We start from the raw sequence: 20146 nt of genomic DNA, 5'->3' as shown, positions 1-20146 counted from the left end.
CTTTAAATGATAATAAACAGGTATAGAAAATTACTATACACTGCATAGTAATATCTGTAACTAAGGTACAGTGCAAAAAGCATGCTTTGTGATAAGAGATTCTCAAATGTTTTAAATCACATTCACATAAAACTGCTTGACTCCCTTATATGTTTGTTTCTTTCCTTTTTTATTTTATTTTATTAGGGGTGGAGTTTAGAGGGTGGGGAAAGGCAGGAAAGGTGGAGGACAGGAGAGGTAAAGTGAACAAAAAATAAATAAGCAATTCTCAGAAAAAGGAATCTAATAGCAAAAAATATATGAGGGGATCTTCATCCAACCTAGTAATTAAATAAATATAAATTCAAACAATGAAATACTATGCCCCATAAGATCAGAAAAAAATTTCACATGTCACTGAGGATGTGGATACTCTAAAATTTTTACACCCTGCCAGTGGTAATTTAAATTGATTTAGCCCCTTTAGAAAGTAGTAATTTGGCAATTTCTAGGGAAGTTTAAGATGGATGGATTTAACATATTATTGTTCAAAAGGATCTACTCCCTCCCTTGGAAGAGGATAGTGAGTCCTCACTCATTTCCATATGTCTGGCCATCCTGCACTGTAGAGGTAGTATATTTCCCTGCCCCGTTGACTAGGATTTGGTCATGTGATTTAATTTGACCAATTGAATATGAGTATACATGGGTACCCCTTCTATGAACAGAAGCTTTTGAAGTCATTGCAAATTTTTGTCAGCCTCCTGTCCATTATTTACATGAGAAGGGTATACACTGGACAGGAGCTGCTTCCATCCCAGCTGCAACAATTTGAATAAAATCTTTTTAGAATTTCTGAAGTGATTTTAGAGTTATAGACTTTTTGGTGAAGAATTCTTTTTTTTTTTTAACCTGCAAGGAAAATGAAAACAAAGTCCTAATGTATCACACAAATATGTTTATTACTTAAATGTTTATAAATTATAAGATTTTACTTGTGAATAAAAACATTTCTAGAAAATGTTACACATTTTGTAATAATGTTTGTAACTGGTTTCAGGCACATAGTGCAAAATACTTCTTTTCTGATACAGAGATCCCTAAATGTTTATCTAACCACATTGGCACAAAATTGCTTTAGTACCTTATATGGTACAATATACCCCTAATAAATCTTTGAAAAAGAAAAACTTTGTGGGTAAAACTAGTACACTACTATTTACCGGCAAAAATCTATTAGTAGATTCAGTTTTCTTGGTTTATAAAGTAGGTTGCCATAGAAAAATATTATTTGTCTATGATTCTTTTTAAATCACATTATTATATAATACACAAATTATTCACCTGAAAAAAGTATCTTAATACCTGAGAATTTGTCCATGAATAGTTAATTTTTATACTATCTTTTATGTTCTGGCTTTGAGACACCTCAGATATGAAATAACTTGAACATCTCTAATAAAAATTTTGCAAATGTAAACATAATTTTATGTTTACCAAAATAGGATCTTCAACATGTCAATAATTCTTACTTTTCTACTTGATTAATAAAATACAGTACTTAACTGTGAGAAAATTAATTTTTTAAGAGTAGGCATATACATATATAAGATCTATAAAGACATGATAGAATATAAACATTATAAAAACAATGTATTGCTCTTATAAGTACAATCAAATTAGAGGTAGGTGTTTTAAGTCAAATTCTACTATATCATATCTTCTTCTGTATTATTTCCACAAAATTTCATATTTAGTATTTAACCAAAGCATATATTTTAAATACAAAATTATACCATAATTTAGGATATTTTTCAAGCACCATAATGCACAATTAAAAATTAAAGGAAACATAAAACAAGGTATCTAAGCTGTATCAGTAGAAAGTATAATGGCTATGTACTTTTTTGATGTGACTATTGATTTACTATTCACCTGACAGATTCAATATGTTCATGGCAGTTTTAAATAAGTTCATTTTCCTAATTTTTACTTGCTCCATTTTAACAAGTAGAATAAACATTCATTGTACAGTAGGATACCAGAGCAGAGATTTACATGTGTATTTATAGGCATAACGTAATTGTGGTCCAGTCCAAGCTGTTAACAGTAATATTATCTTGGTATAATTCAAGCATCCCTGTCTACCCTACCATAAATTACAATATCCTTTTAAGGATCCAGATTAGAATCACATATCGTTCAGTTTATTTTGAAGGCCTTGAAAAATTAAGCGGTGATGTGACTCCCTGATGAGTGCCCTGAAAAAAAGGCACAGACATTTTAGACATGGAAATCTCAGGAAGGGAAGAGTAAAGAAACAAGCACCAGCTATTTGCAGGTTCCAGAGAATGTCTCCTCTTTGGGACACACTTCCCACTTCTGAATGTTCATATTACTTGAATTGGGAGACCAGTAGTCATGTGAGGAATACACTTTCCACAGAACCCTCCACATCTGCCGTAGACTTTGGTTCCATCCTGAAAATAGGAAGAGGCAAAGATACAGGAGAATCTGTTACAAGCTAGTATCTGCGTGCACAGGGAAGAAAAAGCAAATGCTTTGAATCATGCGGTTGAAATAATTAGCCAAGGTTTCATACAACAATTACACTTGAGGTCAAAGATCATGCCATTTCAGGATTAGTTGAAATTTGTGGTCATGGGAATTAGATAATGTGAGATTCATATTATCTACTTAATGATTATAAACCACACTCTAATTTAGACAATTCATCTCAACCCACTTATTTTTCAACAAGATATCTATTTGCTTCAGTGAGTTTATTAAAACCTCTCCCAATCTGTTGTCCAGCATTGCCATAATTTTATATAAGATTGTCACAGACTAAGTAAAAGAAAGATATTATGCAAACTTGACCTTAACTGAATCCAAGCCATATTAACCTCAAATATCTCCTGGAAGCATTAGAAACACAGCCTGAAGAAAATATTTAGAAAGTGATAAAATGGGGGGGGCGGGGAATAAAACTGGACGGAAAGCAGGAATTATAATTAGACAAGGACTAAAAAGGGAGATTCTTCTTTTTTTTTAGGAAAGCAGAGCTGCTCACTGAGGAATTGAGTGGGCAGAGGCTGGTGAAGAAGGTGGTCAGGACATGCTAGATTTTCTTTCCAAACTGTCTTCCATCTTTAGGTCCAAAAGTCAAAAGGCATTTTGATAGGATAAAGCAAAAATAGCTTGAACTCCTGTAGTTTCTAGAAAAGGTAAGTTTTGCTTTGTTTTTGTTTTTGTAATCTAAGGAGGGAGGGTAGAGAAGGAAACTTTGGGTTCCTGGAACTTTTGAGGATGAAGAATATTTTGAGATCAGGGGCTTTTGAAGTTGCCTCTCCTTTCAGAAGCTTTCTAAACTCTAGAGAGTCTGAGTAAACAGAGAAAGGAATGGCAGTAAAAATTCCAATTTATATACATTCTTGTTCACAAATGGATTGTATAAGTAAACCCTTAATCTTGCTGAAATTTAATGGGAAATGAAAAGATGCATGCATTTCCATAAGTACATTTGGGTTTCACAAGTCTCAGTTTCACACCAGGCAACAGATCTCAGGAAATACCTTCATGTGCAAAATTTTTGATTGAGGGAGAAATTCTCAATTAAATAAACAAATAAATAATCTTTAGAACAGAATTTAAATAGAAGCAAAAGGAATTATTGTACTAAATATTCATTTTTACTGCTGCCCTCAGCCAGATCTCATTTAACCAAAAGATACCTAAAAGCTGGATAAAGTCAGAATATATCATTGCACTCTCTAAATTTTCTACTTGCTCAGAATATACTTTAACTAGGTAATTAATTTATTTCCATTCTTCTACCAAAAGGGATTAGACCAAAATTTGCCAAATAAATATTTAGAAATAGCCATTTTTAAAAAGCCTACTGCTTGCCCATATGATAGACATAATAAAAATTAAATTCTTTAATTATAAATTGAAACACAATTGCATAATATTCAGAAATATAATGTTTTAGTTTCTGATTAATAGAAAATTGAGTTTCATTTATAAGTAGTATTCATATAAATAGGAGTGTAACAGAAGTCACTTTTATCAAAAAGAAAAATTATAAAACCTTAGAGTGGGCAGGGGGTTGTTGATGGTGCTGATTTATGTGCAGTATAGGTGAGGATACTTCTAATGTAGATACTGATTTACTATAGATAGAATCATGCTATTTAAGACGTGGTAGCTCCAAGTCTAGGAGCCATCTCATAAAGAGTATGTGCTAGTACACCATAGCAGCATCAAAATTAAATGGATTCTACTTTAGATAATACATGTGCTATAGGGAAAAAACAAATACCAATGTTCTCTAGATAAAGGTAGACAGAGGAAAATATGCATACAACCATAAAAAATATTCCTAATTCTTGAAGAACCTATAAAGGATATTTGTTAAATGACAAATGGCTCCAACCTCAGCTCCATCACTAAATCAAAGTAGTGAGGTAAATAAACCAAAAAGTTACCTCTCACTTTGAAATATTAAAACCTACAAACCTTTAATAATTAGAGTATAGCTAAAAGCACTACCTCTTTTTGAAGTACCTGCATTTCAAGCCATCAACCCCAAACTTGAGCTACTTCAATCTATGTGCTCTGGCATTTGATTTCATGTTCAGATATCTATAGGCGAAACATGAATGTGTATGTATATAAAACCTACATAAGCACATGAATAAAAATGAACCCAATTCCATAATTTCATAAATTAATGTTATATTTCATTATACGTAATATAGCCCATCATATGCAATAACGCATTAGTCATTAACTTCATATAACCCTAAATTTAAAGTAGAGGACCTTTAATGCTAGTTCACAGCACAGAAGTATTTCAGACAAGTTTTTTGGTCCAGCAGGACTTACTTGTGATCTGTGAATGATGACAGAGGCATAACTGCCCTGAGCAAGCCACTTTGCTGTACTGGATATCTTCATCCCAGTTCCAGCCAAATTAATGCTGAATTGTCCCTGGATTGAAAACAAAACAAAATAAAAATAGATAGAATTCATAAAATATTTAAGCATGCACTTGGCTGGAAACACCTGAATTGGAAGAATATAAGAAAGGACTCGAATTGGTTTTCAAGATTCTTTCTTTAGAAAATGAAAGAATATTGATACAACCTTACACTAAAGAAAATGAACAGGCTAAAGACTTTTAAAATTGATTACAAATAAGTCTTCTCAATTACAAGAGACAACTGAAATAATACCAGATAATGTTATTTCTGCAAAAGTAATTCTGTCCAACACTAGGACTCTAGGGTTGACAGCTAGAGCTTATGCTCCTGTAGCAACAGCAAGTCCAGTCAGAATGGGTGTTCACAGGGATTGATACCAACCAGACTTTAACATTTCTCCAGTTTCAATTTTTGACCCCTCGTTGCTAATTTCCCTAAGTTACACCTGTTTAATGTATTTCCTAGAATCTTCTGTTACTGTGCCCTTACCTTTTGGGTTAAGAATGTTACTTTTTAACCTACCACACAAAACTACTGAATGTGATATTATTGCCCCAGATATCATGTGCTTTTAAGTACCCAGAAGTGTTACGTGGACGTCTGATGCCACATGATTTACACACATGGTATGTGAGCCCCCTAGTGGCTTTATGTTCTAATTATTTTCAAGACACAAGAACCAGTTTCATGTCAAAATATTCCAGACTATCTCTGCTAAAAATTAAACTTTAGGGCTTCCCTGGTGGCGCAGTGGTTGAGAATCCGCCTGCCAATGCAGGGACACGGGTTCAATCCCTGGTCCGGGAAGATCCCACATGCCGCGGAGCAACTAAGCCCATGTGCCACAACTACTGAGCCCGCACGCCTAGAGCCCGTACACTGCAGCAAGAGAAGCCACCACAATGAGAAGCCCGTATGCAGCAACGAAGACCCAACACAGCCAAAAATAAATATTAAATAAATAAATTTATTAAAAAAAACACCACTTTAAATATCTGTTAATTAAGAAAGTGCCTGACTAAAATTGGTAAAATTTGTGGCACATGTATATGATCTTGCAGTGCAGAATTATACACTGAAAAGCTGAAGTACTTAATGAAAGCTAATTAAGCCTACTGCCAATGTTTAATATACATACAGATTTAGAGCGATATTAGGACAATCTTAGATCACATCACAATATCCTATGGCCTAAGACTCAGGAATCTTGAGCAAGACAGTGATAAAACATTAAAGATTATGTTATGTCAATGAAAATATTATCTTGTCATGAAAGCAAAGGCTAAATAGATTTCAAATATATTTATTATATGAATTATTACAACTGCTAAAAAATTATGTATCAGTTTAGTTTATTAAGTTAGATTTCTTAGGAATCTTATATACTTCTTATTTAAAATCAAAATAGAGATTCAAATACATTTATAATACAATGATAATATATGGAGAATTTTCCCCCAAACAGAAATAATTTGTTTTAGATAAATTTCAAAGAAAATTAATTGTTATATACATAATTTGGTTATGAAATTTAGAATATGACCTGTATGTTTGCTTCATTGCTGTAGTCCTAGAGTCCAAAAGAAGGCCTAGGCACTCAGTAAGTGTTTTTAAATGGATGAATTAAGTGAAACATTATAAATATTAAATTTTAGCATTGTAAAAGTTAATACACAAATACACGGCTAAACCCTTCATGCTCGTGATAATGAATGACACTAACGCTAGACACATCAGAATTTTATAGTAGTAAATATTTGAATGAGAAGAAGTAATTCTAAGGATATATTCTACTGGTTAATACTTAGTCACCTGATACAGGTTTTGCATTGAATACCTTCATCCCACCTTAACTCATAAATAGGCTTCTCACCAAATAAAAGAAATGGAACTATATTCTGTGGTGTAGGTTTTCTGTGACTAGCCACTTACTGAGTGCCCCAGTTGGGGGAATGCAATGTTTTCACAACCTAACAGTCTACGCTTCCATTTATTCTTTACCTCCCTGCTCAAGGTTGCTTGGAAGCATTCAGCTGGAAAGGAAAGACAAAAATCCAACTGACTACAGTACTGAGAGACTTAGGTGGTCATTAACACAATGAGTTGGGTCTAGAAATATCTGCTGCTTCATTTCTCCAGACTAATTTTCATGAGCTTTGCTTACATCTTTAGTCCTTGTTCAAAAGCTACATAATACAATCTCAAAGAAATGGCAAAACAATTCAACTGAAATCTGGGATGATATTGACAGAGGTAAAAATACACTTCACTCATTTGTTCGAAATTAACTGAGTGACAGACTTGGTATGAAGCACTACTGCAATATATAGAGAGGTCTTGCTCCAGGTTTGAGAAGTGAAGCACAGATTGGTGGTTGCCAGAGGTAGGAGTTGGAGGGGGAAATGGGTGAGGGTGTTACAAGATAAATAAATCCTGGGGATTAATGTACAATATGGTAACTACAGTTAAGTATACTGTATTGTATATTTGAAAGTTGCTAAGAGAGTAGATCTTAAAACTTCTCATCACAAGAAAGAAAAAATTGTAACTATGTGAGGTGATGGATGTTAACTAAAACCATTGTGGTAATAATTTTTCAATATATAATAATAATTATATATAATAATTATGTTGTACACCTTAAACTAATACAACGTTTAATGACAATTATATTTTAATAAAATGGAGGAAACTAAATCTGATATACACATAAATAAATGTGATGCAATGTAGAGAATTATAGGTGCCATAAGAAAGATACTGGTACATTCCTATGGAACTTTAGAAGTAATAAATGATTGAATAATTGTATTAATTACTTATTTCAATTCCATTACTTTATTTAAGATTAAAATTTAAACCTCCTTAAACCTAATATTTAACTTGAAAAATTAGTTCAACATAGTATCAACTAAAAAATATGGTTTTTTGAAGTAGTATGAAATTTCTCTCCTCTTGTACTCTCGACATTTTTTAGAAGAGACCATCATAAGAAGTAAAATTCTAACAGCCAAATCACAAGTGGAAGGTAAGGTGATTCAAAAGACCTAAGAATTCAACAAATTGGAATGTCTGCCCTTGAGTAATTAGCTGCATCAAAGGAAAAAGTAGTTATGGATACAAGACAGAGGGAAAGCACAGAAATAGATGCAAGTTTTAATGTTCCACTTCTTTGATTGACTGGTTGGTTCATATGTGCCCATTATATCATTAGGTTTTACAATTTTAAAGTTTGTTCCACATATTTTATTATGAGTGGGATCTATAGATCTAATGCAATTCCAATTAGAGAACTGATTCTAAAATTTATATCGAAAGACAAAGAAATTAAAATAATTAAAACAAGTTTGAAAAAAATAAATTTGAAGGACCCACACTACCTTGTTTTAACACTTTTTATAATAAAGCTATCATAACCAAGACAGAGCTGTGCTGGTGAAGAGAGAGACATGTTGATCAATGGAACAGAGACAGATCAGAAACAGACCCACATAAATATGTGCAATATATATATATTTTTTTCTGGTCTCACCACGTGGCACATGGGATCTTAGTTCCCCAACCAGGAATCGAAGCCATGCCCCTGCATTGGAAGTGTAGATTCTTAACCACTGGACCACCAGAAAAGTCCCCTCCAATTGATTTTTGACAAAAGCAGAAAGGCAATTTACTGGAGAAAGCACTGTCTTTTCAACAAATGGTGTTAGGACAACTAGATGTCTATAGGCAAAACCCTTCCGACTTCATAAAAAATTAGTTCAAAATCAGTCATAGGTCTAGATGTAAAGCATAGAACTATAAAAAAAAATTTAAGAACACAGAGAAGAAAATCTTTGTAACCTGGAGTAAGTCAAAGGCTCTTAAATATGACACTAAATGTACAACCCATAAAGGAAAAAAATGATAAATTTGACTTCATTAAAATTTAAAACTTCCACTCTGTGTAAGACAATTAAGAGAAAGAAAAGATAAGGTCCAGACCAGGAGAAAAAGACTCGGAAATGTTAGATACAACAAAAGACTTGTATCCAGATTATATAAAGAACCCTCAAAACTAAACAGTAAGGAACAATAAGGAAACAAACAACCTAATTTTAAAAATGAGCAAAAGACTTGGGCATACACTTCACCAAAGAGTATATACAGATGGCAAATAAGCACATGAAAGATACTTAACATTATTATCCATTAGTGGAATGTAAATTAAAACTACATTGAGCTACCACAGAAAATGGGAAAACAAACAAAAAACTTGACAATACTAAGTGCTGACAAGGAAGCTAATCAACTAGAAATTTAATCTTTGCTGGTGGGAATAAAAAACGGTACAGCCACTGTAACAAACAGTTTAGCAGTTTCCTATAAAGTTAAACATACACATATCATGTGACCCTACAATCTCACTCATAGGCATTTATCCCAGAGAACTGAAAATATACGTTCACACAAAAACCTGTATGCAAACGTGCATCTCAGTTCTATTCATAATCTCCAAAAACTATAAACAATTCATTTTCTTCCAACAAATGAACAAACTGTAGGACAGCTGTATGACATCCATTTGATGGAATAATGCTCAGCAATAAGGAAGAAAAAATTATTGACACATGCAAAAACACAGATGGACCTCAAAGGCATTATGTTGAGTGAAGGAAGTCAATCTCAAAAGGTTACATATTGTGTGATTCCATTTATAACACATTTCTATGTCATCCCAGAAAATGCAAAACTAAAGCAACAGAAAAAAGATCAGTGTGTACCAGGAGTTAGGTGGGAGGGAGGAACTGACTCCATGGAGGAAGTGTGAGGGAGCTGTTCTATATTCAGATTATGGTAAAAGTAACATGAATCTGTATGTATGTTAAAACTGTATACTAATAAAGGCAATTTTATTGTGTTTTTTTTCAACTTAAGATGTGAATGAATATAACACCTATTTAAAGAAAAAAATTTCCAATTGACTTGCAAACAAAACCCAAGTACATGCTATATGTAAGAGACACACTTAAAGTGATTCTTAAAGGCCAAATTTAAAAGCTTGTGCAAGAGTATACCAGGAAAGTGTACATAAAAAGAGAACAGGGGTAGCAAATCCTGATAAGGTAGAGTAGAATTCAAGTGTGAAATCAGGAAAACATGACAAAGAAGTGCTAAAAACCATAATCCACAAAGAAGACATAATATGTGAGTATTATGCATAAAATAACACAGCAACTTTTATGAAACAAGACTACAGGAGTTGAAAGGAGACATAGGTAGAAACATCCTAATAATAGGAAATTTTAATATACCACTTTTAACAACAAAATAGATTAAGCAGGCAAAAATAAGGAGAGAGATAATCTAAACAATATAAATAAAAGGGTAGATCTTATGCATATATATCAAACTCTACACTCTGATAATAAAGAATACACGTTCAAAATATTTAAAAACTGGCTCTGAATACTCAAAATGGATGCTGGCCATGATCCTCTGGCATTGGTTATTTCTCTTGCTCTCGTGTAATCAATGTTAATTACAAAAGAGCTAAAGAGATACACATTGCGTTTTTTTCTTTTTATGGCTCTGTGAAAATTACCGAACATTTTACTTCACTTTTGAGGTATATATATATATATATATATATATATATATATATTCTAAAGTCACATCACACTCCTTAACTTCATCTTATATTACAATGTGGCAAAGTTTATTTTCCCTAGAGAGTGCCATATGTGTCCATTCTCTTTTTAGCATTCATGTCCCGGGGTGCCCTGTCATATGCAAACACAGAGGATATGGTTTTGAGGAATCCCAAACAACAGAATAAGTTCTTTCTGTGACATCAAACATCTGGAGGGTATTCATGCAAATCTTGTATAACTTAACACAGAATCTGGTTTATATATTTGACAGAATAGCTTCAAGAATACTGGACAGTTTGTATTTTTGGTAACAATAACTTCAGGCACTTGAATACAGACTGAAAAAAATGGGCATACCTTTTTTTGACAGCACATACCTATGCCCAATAACATCTAATTTTGGAAATAGAGCTTTGCATTCCAGAAATGCCAACTAAGTGGGGGAGCCATCTCACCTTGACTAGCAGAGAGGAGCATTTTATTACTACACTGGGGCTACCTATGACTTCCTCAAGGATCTTGTACAGGTTGTTGACACAGAGTGTCTGTTTCTCCAACTGTAAACTGGGGTTACCCAGTTTATAACTATGTAACTGTCTCAAGATATTGTAGGGAAAAATGGGGTTACATAAAAATTGGAGTAATGGAGTTAGAAATTACTGAAAATTTCTGTTTTATCATTTAAAAACTTGATTGTGCTAAGATCTCTTATTCTGATTTCATGCTCGTTGAGAAATATACTGTTTATAATAATTAGTTTTCTGTTAAGATATTTTCTATAAGGAAAGTTTACTAATGAGATAAAAGGAGTTTTGATTCCACTTGACAGTTATATTACTTATTTGTATATCAGTCTCCTGTGAATTTTGTTGACGTCTCATTGACCAGATTTATTCAATTCAACATGTAATGAAAAGGACAAGATTCCCAGAATCTCATGACCTTTCCAAGGTAATAGTACCTTGTAGCACACTCTTCACATCTCTAGGTGGCATCCTCAATTTACTTCCTTCTAATCATATCAAGTATATGACCAGAAGGCATTGATTAGAAGGAATATGGATTGTTGGACAAAGTTGACCAGTCTTGACACGGGTTGGTCACTGGAGACTGAATAATCTCCATTTAAAAGGGTCAAAATGGAAAAGTTATTTTAAATATCCATATGTGAAAGAAAAGATTGTTTAAAGTGCTAAAAGTTTTAGATTACACATCCTTGACCTTAGAACAAGTGTTCAAAGAGACACAGTGTAAGACTTCAGAAGGGGGAGTTCATCAGGAAAAGCAAAGTCCTGGGAAGAGAAATAAATAAAAGATGTAGGTCAGAGAGTCACCATTTTGGAGGGAGACCAATCATCTGGTAGGCCAACATGAGTGAAGCAGGGAAGGAGAAGAATGGACATGAATAGAGCTAACCAGGCTCAAAGATTGAATGAGAACCTGAGATTCCTCTGCAAAGCTATGTACCTTAAAAAATATAGCCAATAGAGGGAGCACATTTGGAATGGCTTTTGAGGAGACCTGTGGACTTTTTCTTCAGTGAAACAATAGAGAAAAATAGGAATAGAGGGGAACTTCCTCAACTTGATAAAGAACACTTACCAAAAATCTGTAGCTAACATTACAGTTAATGGTGAAAGACTGAATGCTTTCCCCCTAAGATCAGAAGCAATTAAAGCATGTCCACTATCACCACTCTTCAAAATAATGCTAGAAGTTCTAGACATACGTACCAGTATGATTCCACCTATATAACATCTTTGAAAAGACAAAAACTATGGAAATGAAGACTAGATTAGTGGTTGCTAGGGGATAAGGTGAGGCTGGTGGTAGGAGGGAAGTAGTTGTCATTATAAAAGTTCTTGTGGGGCTTCCCTGATGGCGCAGTGGTTAAGAATACACCTGCCAGTGCAGGGGACACGGGTTCGATCCCTGGTCCGGGAAGATTGCACATGCCGTGGAGAAACTAAGGCCATGTGCCACAACTACTGAGCCTGCATGCCACAATTACTGAAGCCTGCGTGCCTAGAGCCTGTGCTCTGCAACAAGAGAAGCCACCACAATGAGAAGCCCATGAAACGCAATGAAGAGTAGCCCCCAATTGCCGCAACTAGAGAAAGCCCGCACACAGCAATGAAGACCCAACACAGCCAAAAATTAAATTTAATTAAATTAAAAAAAATAAAGTTCTTGTGGTGATAAAAATGTTCTGTATATTGATGTAGAGATGTCAATATCCTAGTTGTGATATTATACTATAATTATGCAAGATGTTACCATTTGGGGAAACTGGGTACATGGGATCTCTGTATTATTTCTTAGAACTACATGTCAGTCAACAGTTACCTCAAAATAAAATGTTTAATTTCAAATATAAAAAAATATAAAATACAAAACCACTTCAAGTCTCTTGAAATTGTCCTAAGGCTATACAAAAAAATGGAGAAACATTTATTCAGGAAAATCTATGAAATCTAGGTAAGAACAGTAAGCATCTGTCACATCTGAACCATGACCTGTCCTCTCTTCCCCCACCTCAGCAAGATGATAGTTCTACTCTTCGTGGGTGCAGCTACGAACACAGGACTATATTTCCCCCAGCTCTCTGCTAGGGCTAAGCTTTCTCCTAGGGTGTGTTGGGGGGCGGGGGACACCAGCACTCCTCATCTCACCCAGTTCTGTGTTGTTGAAGCTGTCATAGAGGCAAGAATGGCAGAGAGTCTGAAGCTCCCTTCCACCACTCAGTCCCTACTCATAGATCAGAAGATCTGCCCCAGGCATGGCAGGCCAAGAACACAAGGCCTGAATCAGTCCCACTCAAAATCACTGGTAGGGCAGAAGTTCCATGCTGAGCAAGGCAAGCCAAGAAGACCAGGGGATGTTGCCATTACCCAGCATTCTGCTTATAGACTGGGGGTGTTACGCTGCAAAGTGGGTTCTACCCACTCAATCCACAGAATTGGTGCAAAGCTTCTTCCTTGGGGGAAAATCAAGCTGTAAGAACAGAAAGTTCCATAGCTTTTCCTAAGGAGACTGAGATTATTTGGGACTGAACATGGGGAAATTTAAGCCTAAAAGGCATATTGAAAATAAGATTTTAGTGGTGTGCAGTTAAGAGGAAGATGAGGGTATCTGGATGAGAGCAACAAGCCAAACAGTAGGTCAAAGCTCAGTTTATCAGAGAAAACCAGGGAAAGAGACAGCCAAGAAGGGCTCCTCTTGAAGTCTGACCTGACCTCAAAGACTGACCTATAAGACTACCCTGGCCAAGGGGCCTGAGTTTAATTGGATCAGACCATGTAGTAATTTATGCCTCCAGGATGTTATTGAAAGAACAGAGTGATCATATACTAATTAGTGGAGGCTAAGAGCTGAGTGTGATATCAGTAGAGGCAAGCCATCTAGAAACTTCATCAAAGACAGGCCAACTAAAAACACTGTCATTCCAGGAGGATCAGGGTGACTGTGTACATGTCCAAGGCTGAGCCCTCTGAGGAGTGACATTAAAGGCTGCACACCACAGGGGAAATAGACGTCCCTGAAATAGCGCAGCCAAAGAGCTAAACAAATAAATAAGCAAGCAAACAACAAGTCCTAGAGGGAAGGGGAAACTTAGTATCCACAGTTGCTAAAATATCTTATCTAAAATGCCCGGTTTTCAACAAAAAATTGTGAAACATGCAAAGAAACTGGAAAGGATGACTCATATACAGGGGAAAAGGCAACAGAAACTGCCTTTGAGAGGTTTCAGATGTCAGGCTAAGCAGATAAAGACTTCAAAGTACCTATTATAAATATGCTCAAAGAACTACAGAAAACTGTGTTTAAAAAAGTAAAGGAAGGTATGATAATAATGTCTCATCAAATAGAGGCTATCAAAAAAGAAATAAAAATTATATTTATAAAAAGAGCCAAAGGACAATTTCAGGAGTTGAAAAGTACAATAACCAAAATAATAAATTCACTAGAGCAGATCGATCAGTAGATTTGAGCTGGCAGAAGAATCAGCAATCTTGAAAAGATATCAGTAGTGATGAAACAATTTGAAAACTAGAAAAAAGAATGAAGAAAAAATGAATAAAGCCTCAGAGAAATAAAGGGACGCCATTAAGTGCACCAACGTATGCATGATGGAAGTACCAAATAGAGCAGAGAATATATTTGAAGAAATAATGGCTGAAAACTGTCTAAATTTCATGAAATGCATTAATCTACACATCTAAGAAGCTCAACAGACTCCGAGTAGACACAAAGAGATCTACATCCAGATATGTCACATTAAAGACGTTGAAAAAAAAAAAAATCTGAAAGCATCAAGAGAAAAATGACCACATACGTGGGAATCCCAGTAAGAAAAATAGCTGAGTTCTAGAAGCCAGAGGACAGTGGAATGGCATATTTAAAGTGCTGAAAAATAAAAACTGTAAAACAATAATTTTCTAGGAAATCAATCTTTCAAGAATGAATGCAAAATAAAGACATTCCCAGATAGACAAAACTGAGAGGATTTGTTATTAGCAGACATACTAGTTATTATTAGACATACTAAAGGAAGTTTTTCAGGCTGAAGTCAAGTGACATCAGACAATACAAAACAACCAAAGCATACTAGTAGAGGTAATTGTAGTAATTAAAAAAGACACTATAATTGCATATTTCTTTTTCTTCATTCTCTTGTTTAAAAAGCAATTATATAAACCAATATGTATGTAATTATACTACTGACCAGTATAATATAGAAATGTAGTATATTTGATAATAATGCCACAAATAAAGCAGATGGAAGCAAAGCTGTTTTGCAGTAATTAAATGACAGCAGCTGATAACTCAGAACCACAGGAAGAAATGAAGAGAACCAGAAATGCTAAATAAAAAGGCTCATGTAAAAAACTCAATGAAATATAAGTTCTCTCATTTCTTATCTCTAAAAGATATAAAATTATATAAAGTAACACTATAAAAATGTATTGTGGTTTATTACACAGGTAGGTGTATGGATAACAAATATAACAACCAAAAAACAGAAGCGGAAAATGAGTATATATAGGAGTAATGTTTCTATGTCACTGCAATTAGGTAGTATAATTCTGGAGAAGATTCTGGAGTAGGGTTAAGATGTACATTGTAAGCCCTAGAGCAACATTAAGAAAGCAATTTAAAATATAGTGAGAAAATTATTAAGGAAACTAAAATGTTACACTAGAAAATGTTCACTGAATAAAAAAAGCAGTAAAGAAGAGACAAAAACAGTATAAGACATACAAAAACAAAAAGTAAAATGGCAAAGCTAAATCCAGACATATCAGTTGTAACATTAAGCAATCCAATAAAAAGGCAGAGATTCAACAAAGTACTCCCTGTAGGAGACAATTTTAAGGTCCAAAAACATATATAGGTTAAAAGCAAATAGGATGAAAACATATATACCATGTACTATAAGCAGCCTGAGTTGCCATTCTAATATCAGATAAATTAGACTTTAAAACAAACAAAAAAATGGTACTACAAATAAAGAAGAACATTTTATAAAGATATAACGGTCACTATATCAGGATATTATGACAATTACAAGCATACAGTCATGTACAACAAAATCACAAAGTAAATAAATCTAATACAAAGTAAATGAAACAAAAGGATTGAAGTGAGAAGCACACAATTCAACAATAATAGCTGCAAAGTTTCAGTAGATAGAATAACTAGGCAGAAGATCAACAAGGAAATGGAAGAGTTGAAAAATACTTTCAACCAACAAGGCCTGACAGACATCTATAGAACACTTCACCCAACAACAACAGAACACACATTCTTTCCAAGCACATACTGAACATTTTCCAGGAGGGCCATATGCTATGTATAAAACAAGCCTCAATAAATTTTAAAATATTGAATAATACAAAATGTGTTTTCCAACCACAATGGAATGAAAGTAGAAATCAATAACAGAAGGAAATGTGGGAAATTCACAAATACATGGGACTTAAACACCACACTCCTAAATAACCAGTGAGTCAAATGAGACACCACAAGTGATAATAGAAGATACTTTAAGATGAATGAAAATGAATGCACAACATACCAAAACTTCAGGGATGCTGTAAAAGAAGTGCTTAAAGGAAAATTTACAGCTGCAAATGCCTATATTAAAAGAGAAAAAAGATCTCATACCAATGACCTAACCTTCCACCTTAAGCACTGAAAAAAAAGGAGAGCAAATTAAATCTAAAGCAAGCAGAAGGAAAGAAATGATAATGAATAGAGTGGAAATTGATGAAACAAAGAAGAGAAAAATAACAGAGAAAAATCAACAAAATCAAAAGTTGGATTTTTGAAAAGAACAAAATTGACAAACCAAGAAAAGAGAGAGAGGAGACTCAAAGCTCTGAAATCAGGAATCAAAGAGGGGACATGATTGTGAATCTCACAGGAATATAAAGGATTATATGGAATATTACAAACAATTACATGCCAACCAATTAGATAACTTTGAAGAAATGGACAAATTCCTAAAAGCAAAACAAAAACATAAGCTTACCAAAACAGACTCAAGAAGAACTAGAAAATCTGAAAAGATCTACAGTAAGTAGACTGAATTAGTAAATAAAACAACTTTAACAAAGAAAAGCCCGAGCTCAGATGGCTTTGCTGGTGAATCCTACCAAACATTAATTTTTCACAAACTCTTCCAAAAAAGTAGAAGAGGAGGGACCACTTCCCAATTTATTCTATGGAGCCAGTACTTCCCTGATACCAAAACCAGACAAGGACATCACAAAAAAAGAAAATGATAGGCCAATATCTCTTCTGAATACAGATGAAAATCTAGCAACATATAAAAAGGATTAGACCTCATGACCAAGTGGGATTTCCCCAGGAATGCAAGATATTTTCAACATACAAAAATCAATCAGTGTGATACACCGTATCACTACGGTAATTGACAAGAACCACAGTATCATCACAACAGATGCAGAAAGAGCATTTGACAAAATCCAATAGTTACGACAAAACCACTTCAATTAGGAATAGAAGGGCACTTCCTCAATCTGATCAAAGGCATCTACAAAACTCACAGCTAACACACTCAATGATGAAGGACTGAATGCTTTCCCTATGAAATCAAGAATAGGACAAGGATGTCCACTCTTGTCACTTCTACTCAACACTATCCTGGAAGTTTTAGCTAGTGTGATGAGGCAAGGTAAAGAAATAAAAGGCATCCAGATTGCAAAGGAAGAAGTAAAATTATTTGTGTGTGACATTACTATGTATATAGAATATCCTGGGGAATCCAATAAAAAACTATTACAACTAATAAATGAATTCAGCAAGGTTGCAGAATACAAGATCAATTTTCAAAAATATTGGCAAAAATTAGTGATTTATTGAGGCCTTGGATTTTTTGGGGGGTGGGGGGTGGTCTCTTTATTGGGCAACTCTCCTTGTCAAAAGTCTTCTTTATCTTGAGCTGGAATCTTCTGCCCCATTAATGTATCCTTGAGTAACACATACTGATGTCACTCCTTTTTCATGGATCTCCTTACATATTTAATAGTAGTTATCATAACCTCCCACTATTTTCCTAACTACCTTCTTCATTTTCCTAACATAATGAAATTTAAACCTTCCTTTTTTTCCTGATTGTCACCTTCTACTCCTAGATAGATTAAAAATTTATCTTTCCCAGACAGACATTTTTAAATAAGTATAATATTCCAGTGTCAAGTACAAATAAAACTTTTGGTCTCAATATTGTGTTTTGGTACCTTATGATTATACTGGGGTGTTTAGAAATTACTACTTGGGAACTTGGGAACCAAGATGGTAGAGTAGAAGGACGTGTTCTCACTCCCTCTTGCGAGAGCACCAGGATCACAACTAGCTGCTGGACAATCATCAACAGGAGGACACTGAAACTCACCAAAAAAGATACCCACATCCAAGGACAAAGGAGAAGCCACAGTGAGATGGTAGGAGGGGTGCAATCACAGTAAAATCAAGTCCCATAACTGCTGGATGGGTGACTCAAAGACTGCAGAATACTTATACCACAGAAGTTTGCCCACTGGAGTGAAGGTTCTGAGCCCCACGTCAGGCTTCCCAACCTGGGGGTCCAGAAATGGGAGGAGGAATTCCTAGAGAATCAGACTTTAAAGGCTACTGGGATTTGATTGCAGGACTTTAACAGGACTGGGGGAAACAGAGACTCCACTCGTGGAGGGCACACACAAAGTGGTGTGTGCATCGGGACCCAGGGAAAGGAGCAGTGACCCCAGGGGAGACTGAACCAGACCTACCTGCTAGTGTTGGAGGGTCTCCTGCAGAGGCAACAGGTGGCTGTGGCTCACCGTGGGGACAAGGACACTGGCAGTGGAAGTTCTGGGAAGTCCTCTTGGTGTGAACCCTCCAAGAGTCCACCATTAGCCCCACCAAATAGCGCAGGTAGTCTCCATTGTTGGGTTGCCTCAGCCAAACAACCAACAAGGAGGGAACCCAGCCCCACCCATCAGCAGTCAAGTGGATTAAACTTTTACTGAGCTCCACTCACCAGAGCTACAGTCAGCTCTACCCACCACCAGTCTCTCCCATCAGGAAACTTGCATAAGCCTCTTAGATAGCCTCATCCACCAGAGGGCAAAGAGCAGGAACAAGAAGAGCTACAATCCTGCAGCCTGTGGAACAAAAACCATATAAACAGAAAGATAGACAAGATGAAAAGGCAGAGGGCTATGTACCAGATGAAGGAACAAGATAAAACCCCAGAAAAACAACTAAGTGAAGTGGACATAGGCAACCTTCCATAAAAAGAATTCAAAATAATGATAGTGAAGATGATCCAGGACCTCGGAAAAAGAATGGAGGCAAAGATCGAGACAATGCAAGAAATGTTTAACAAAGACCTAGAAGAATTAAAGAACAAACAAACAGAGATGAACAATACAATAACTCAAATGAAAACTACACTAGAAGGAATCAATACCAGAATAACTGAGGCAGAAGAACGGATAAGTGACCTGGAAGACAGAATGGTGGAATTCACTGCTGTGGAACAGAATAAAGAAAAAAGAATAAAAAGAAATGAAGACAGTCTAAGAGACCTCTGGGACAACATTAAATGCAATAACATTCGCATTATGGGGGTCCCAGAAGGAGAAGAGAGAGAGAAAGGACCCGAGAAAATATTTGAAGACATTATAGTCAAAAACTTCCCTAACATGGGAAAGGAAATAGCCAACCAAGTCCAAGAAGCGCAAAGAGTCCCATACAGGATAAACCCAAGGAGAAACACACCGAACACATAGTAATCAAATTGGCAAAAATTAAAGACAAAGAAAAATTATTAAAAGTAGCAAGGGAGGGCTTCCCTGGTGGCGCAGTGGTTGAGAGCCCGCCTGCCAATGCAGGGGATGCGGGTTCGTGCCCTGATCCGGGAAGATCCCACATGCCGCGGAGTGGTGAGGCCCGTGAGCCATGGCCACTAAGCCTGTGCACCAGAGCCTGTGCTCCACAACGGGAGAGGCCACAGCAGTGAGAGGCCTGCGTACTGCA

At 35.4% G+C, this 20146-nt stretch overlaps 1 protein-coding gene across 8 annotated transcripts in view; it reads right to left on the bottom strand.

Annotated features, from left to right (window-relative positions):
- Window positions 1–1952: 1952 nt before the first annotated feature.
- Window positions 1953–20146, bottom strand: part of ADAMTS20 (ADAM metallopeptidase with thrombospondin type 1 motif 20) — a 198200-nt gene continuing 180006 nt past the window's right edge. For 5 of the 8 annotated variants that reach the window (XM_028491432.2, XM_055085676.1, XM_028491431.2 and 2 more), the window contains 3 exons: window positions 4870–4974; window positions 2379–2459; window positions 1953–2240 (listed from right to left, as the gene is read on the bottom strand). In XM_028491432.2, the coding sequence (XP_028347233.1) occupies window positions 2187–2240; window positions 2379–2459; window positions 4870–4974 (240 nt within the window). In that variant the 3' untranslated portion in view covers window positions 1953–2186. Of the gene's footprint in view, window positions 2460–4039; window positions 4627–4869; window positions 4975–20146 lie in introns of those variants that run through there. The other 3 variants (XM_007106837.4, XM_028491433.2, XM_028491434.2) reach the window with 3 other exon arrangements.

The sequence above is a fragment of the Physeter macrocephalus genome, chromosome 6 (genome assembly GCF_002837175.3).
Source record: "Physeter macrocephalus isolate SW-GA chromosome 6, ASM283717v5, whole genome shotgun sequence".
Classification (NCBI taxonomy): Eukaryota; Metazoa; Chordata; class Mammalia; order Artiodactyla; family Physeteridae; genus Physeter; species Physeter macrocephalus.
Note: the sequence above shows the minus strand (reverse complement) of the source record. Positions and strands in the feature narration are given on the sequence as shown.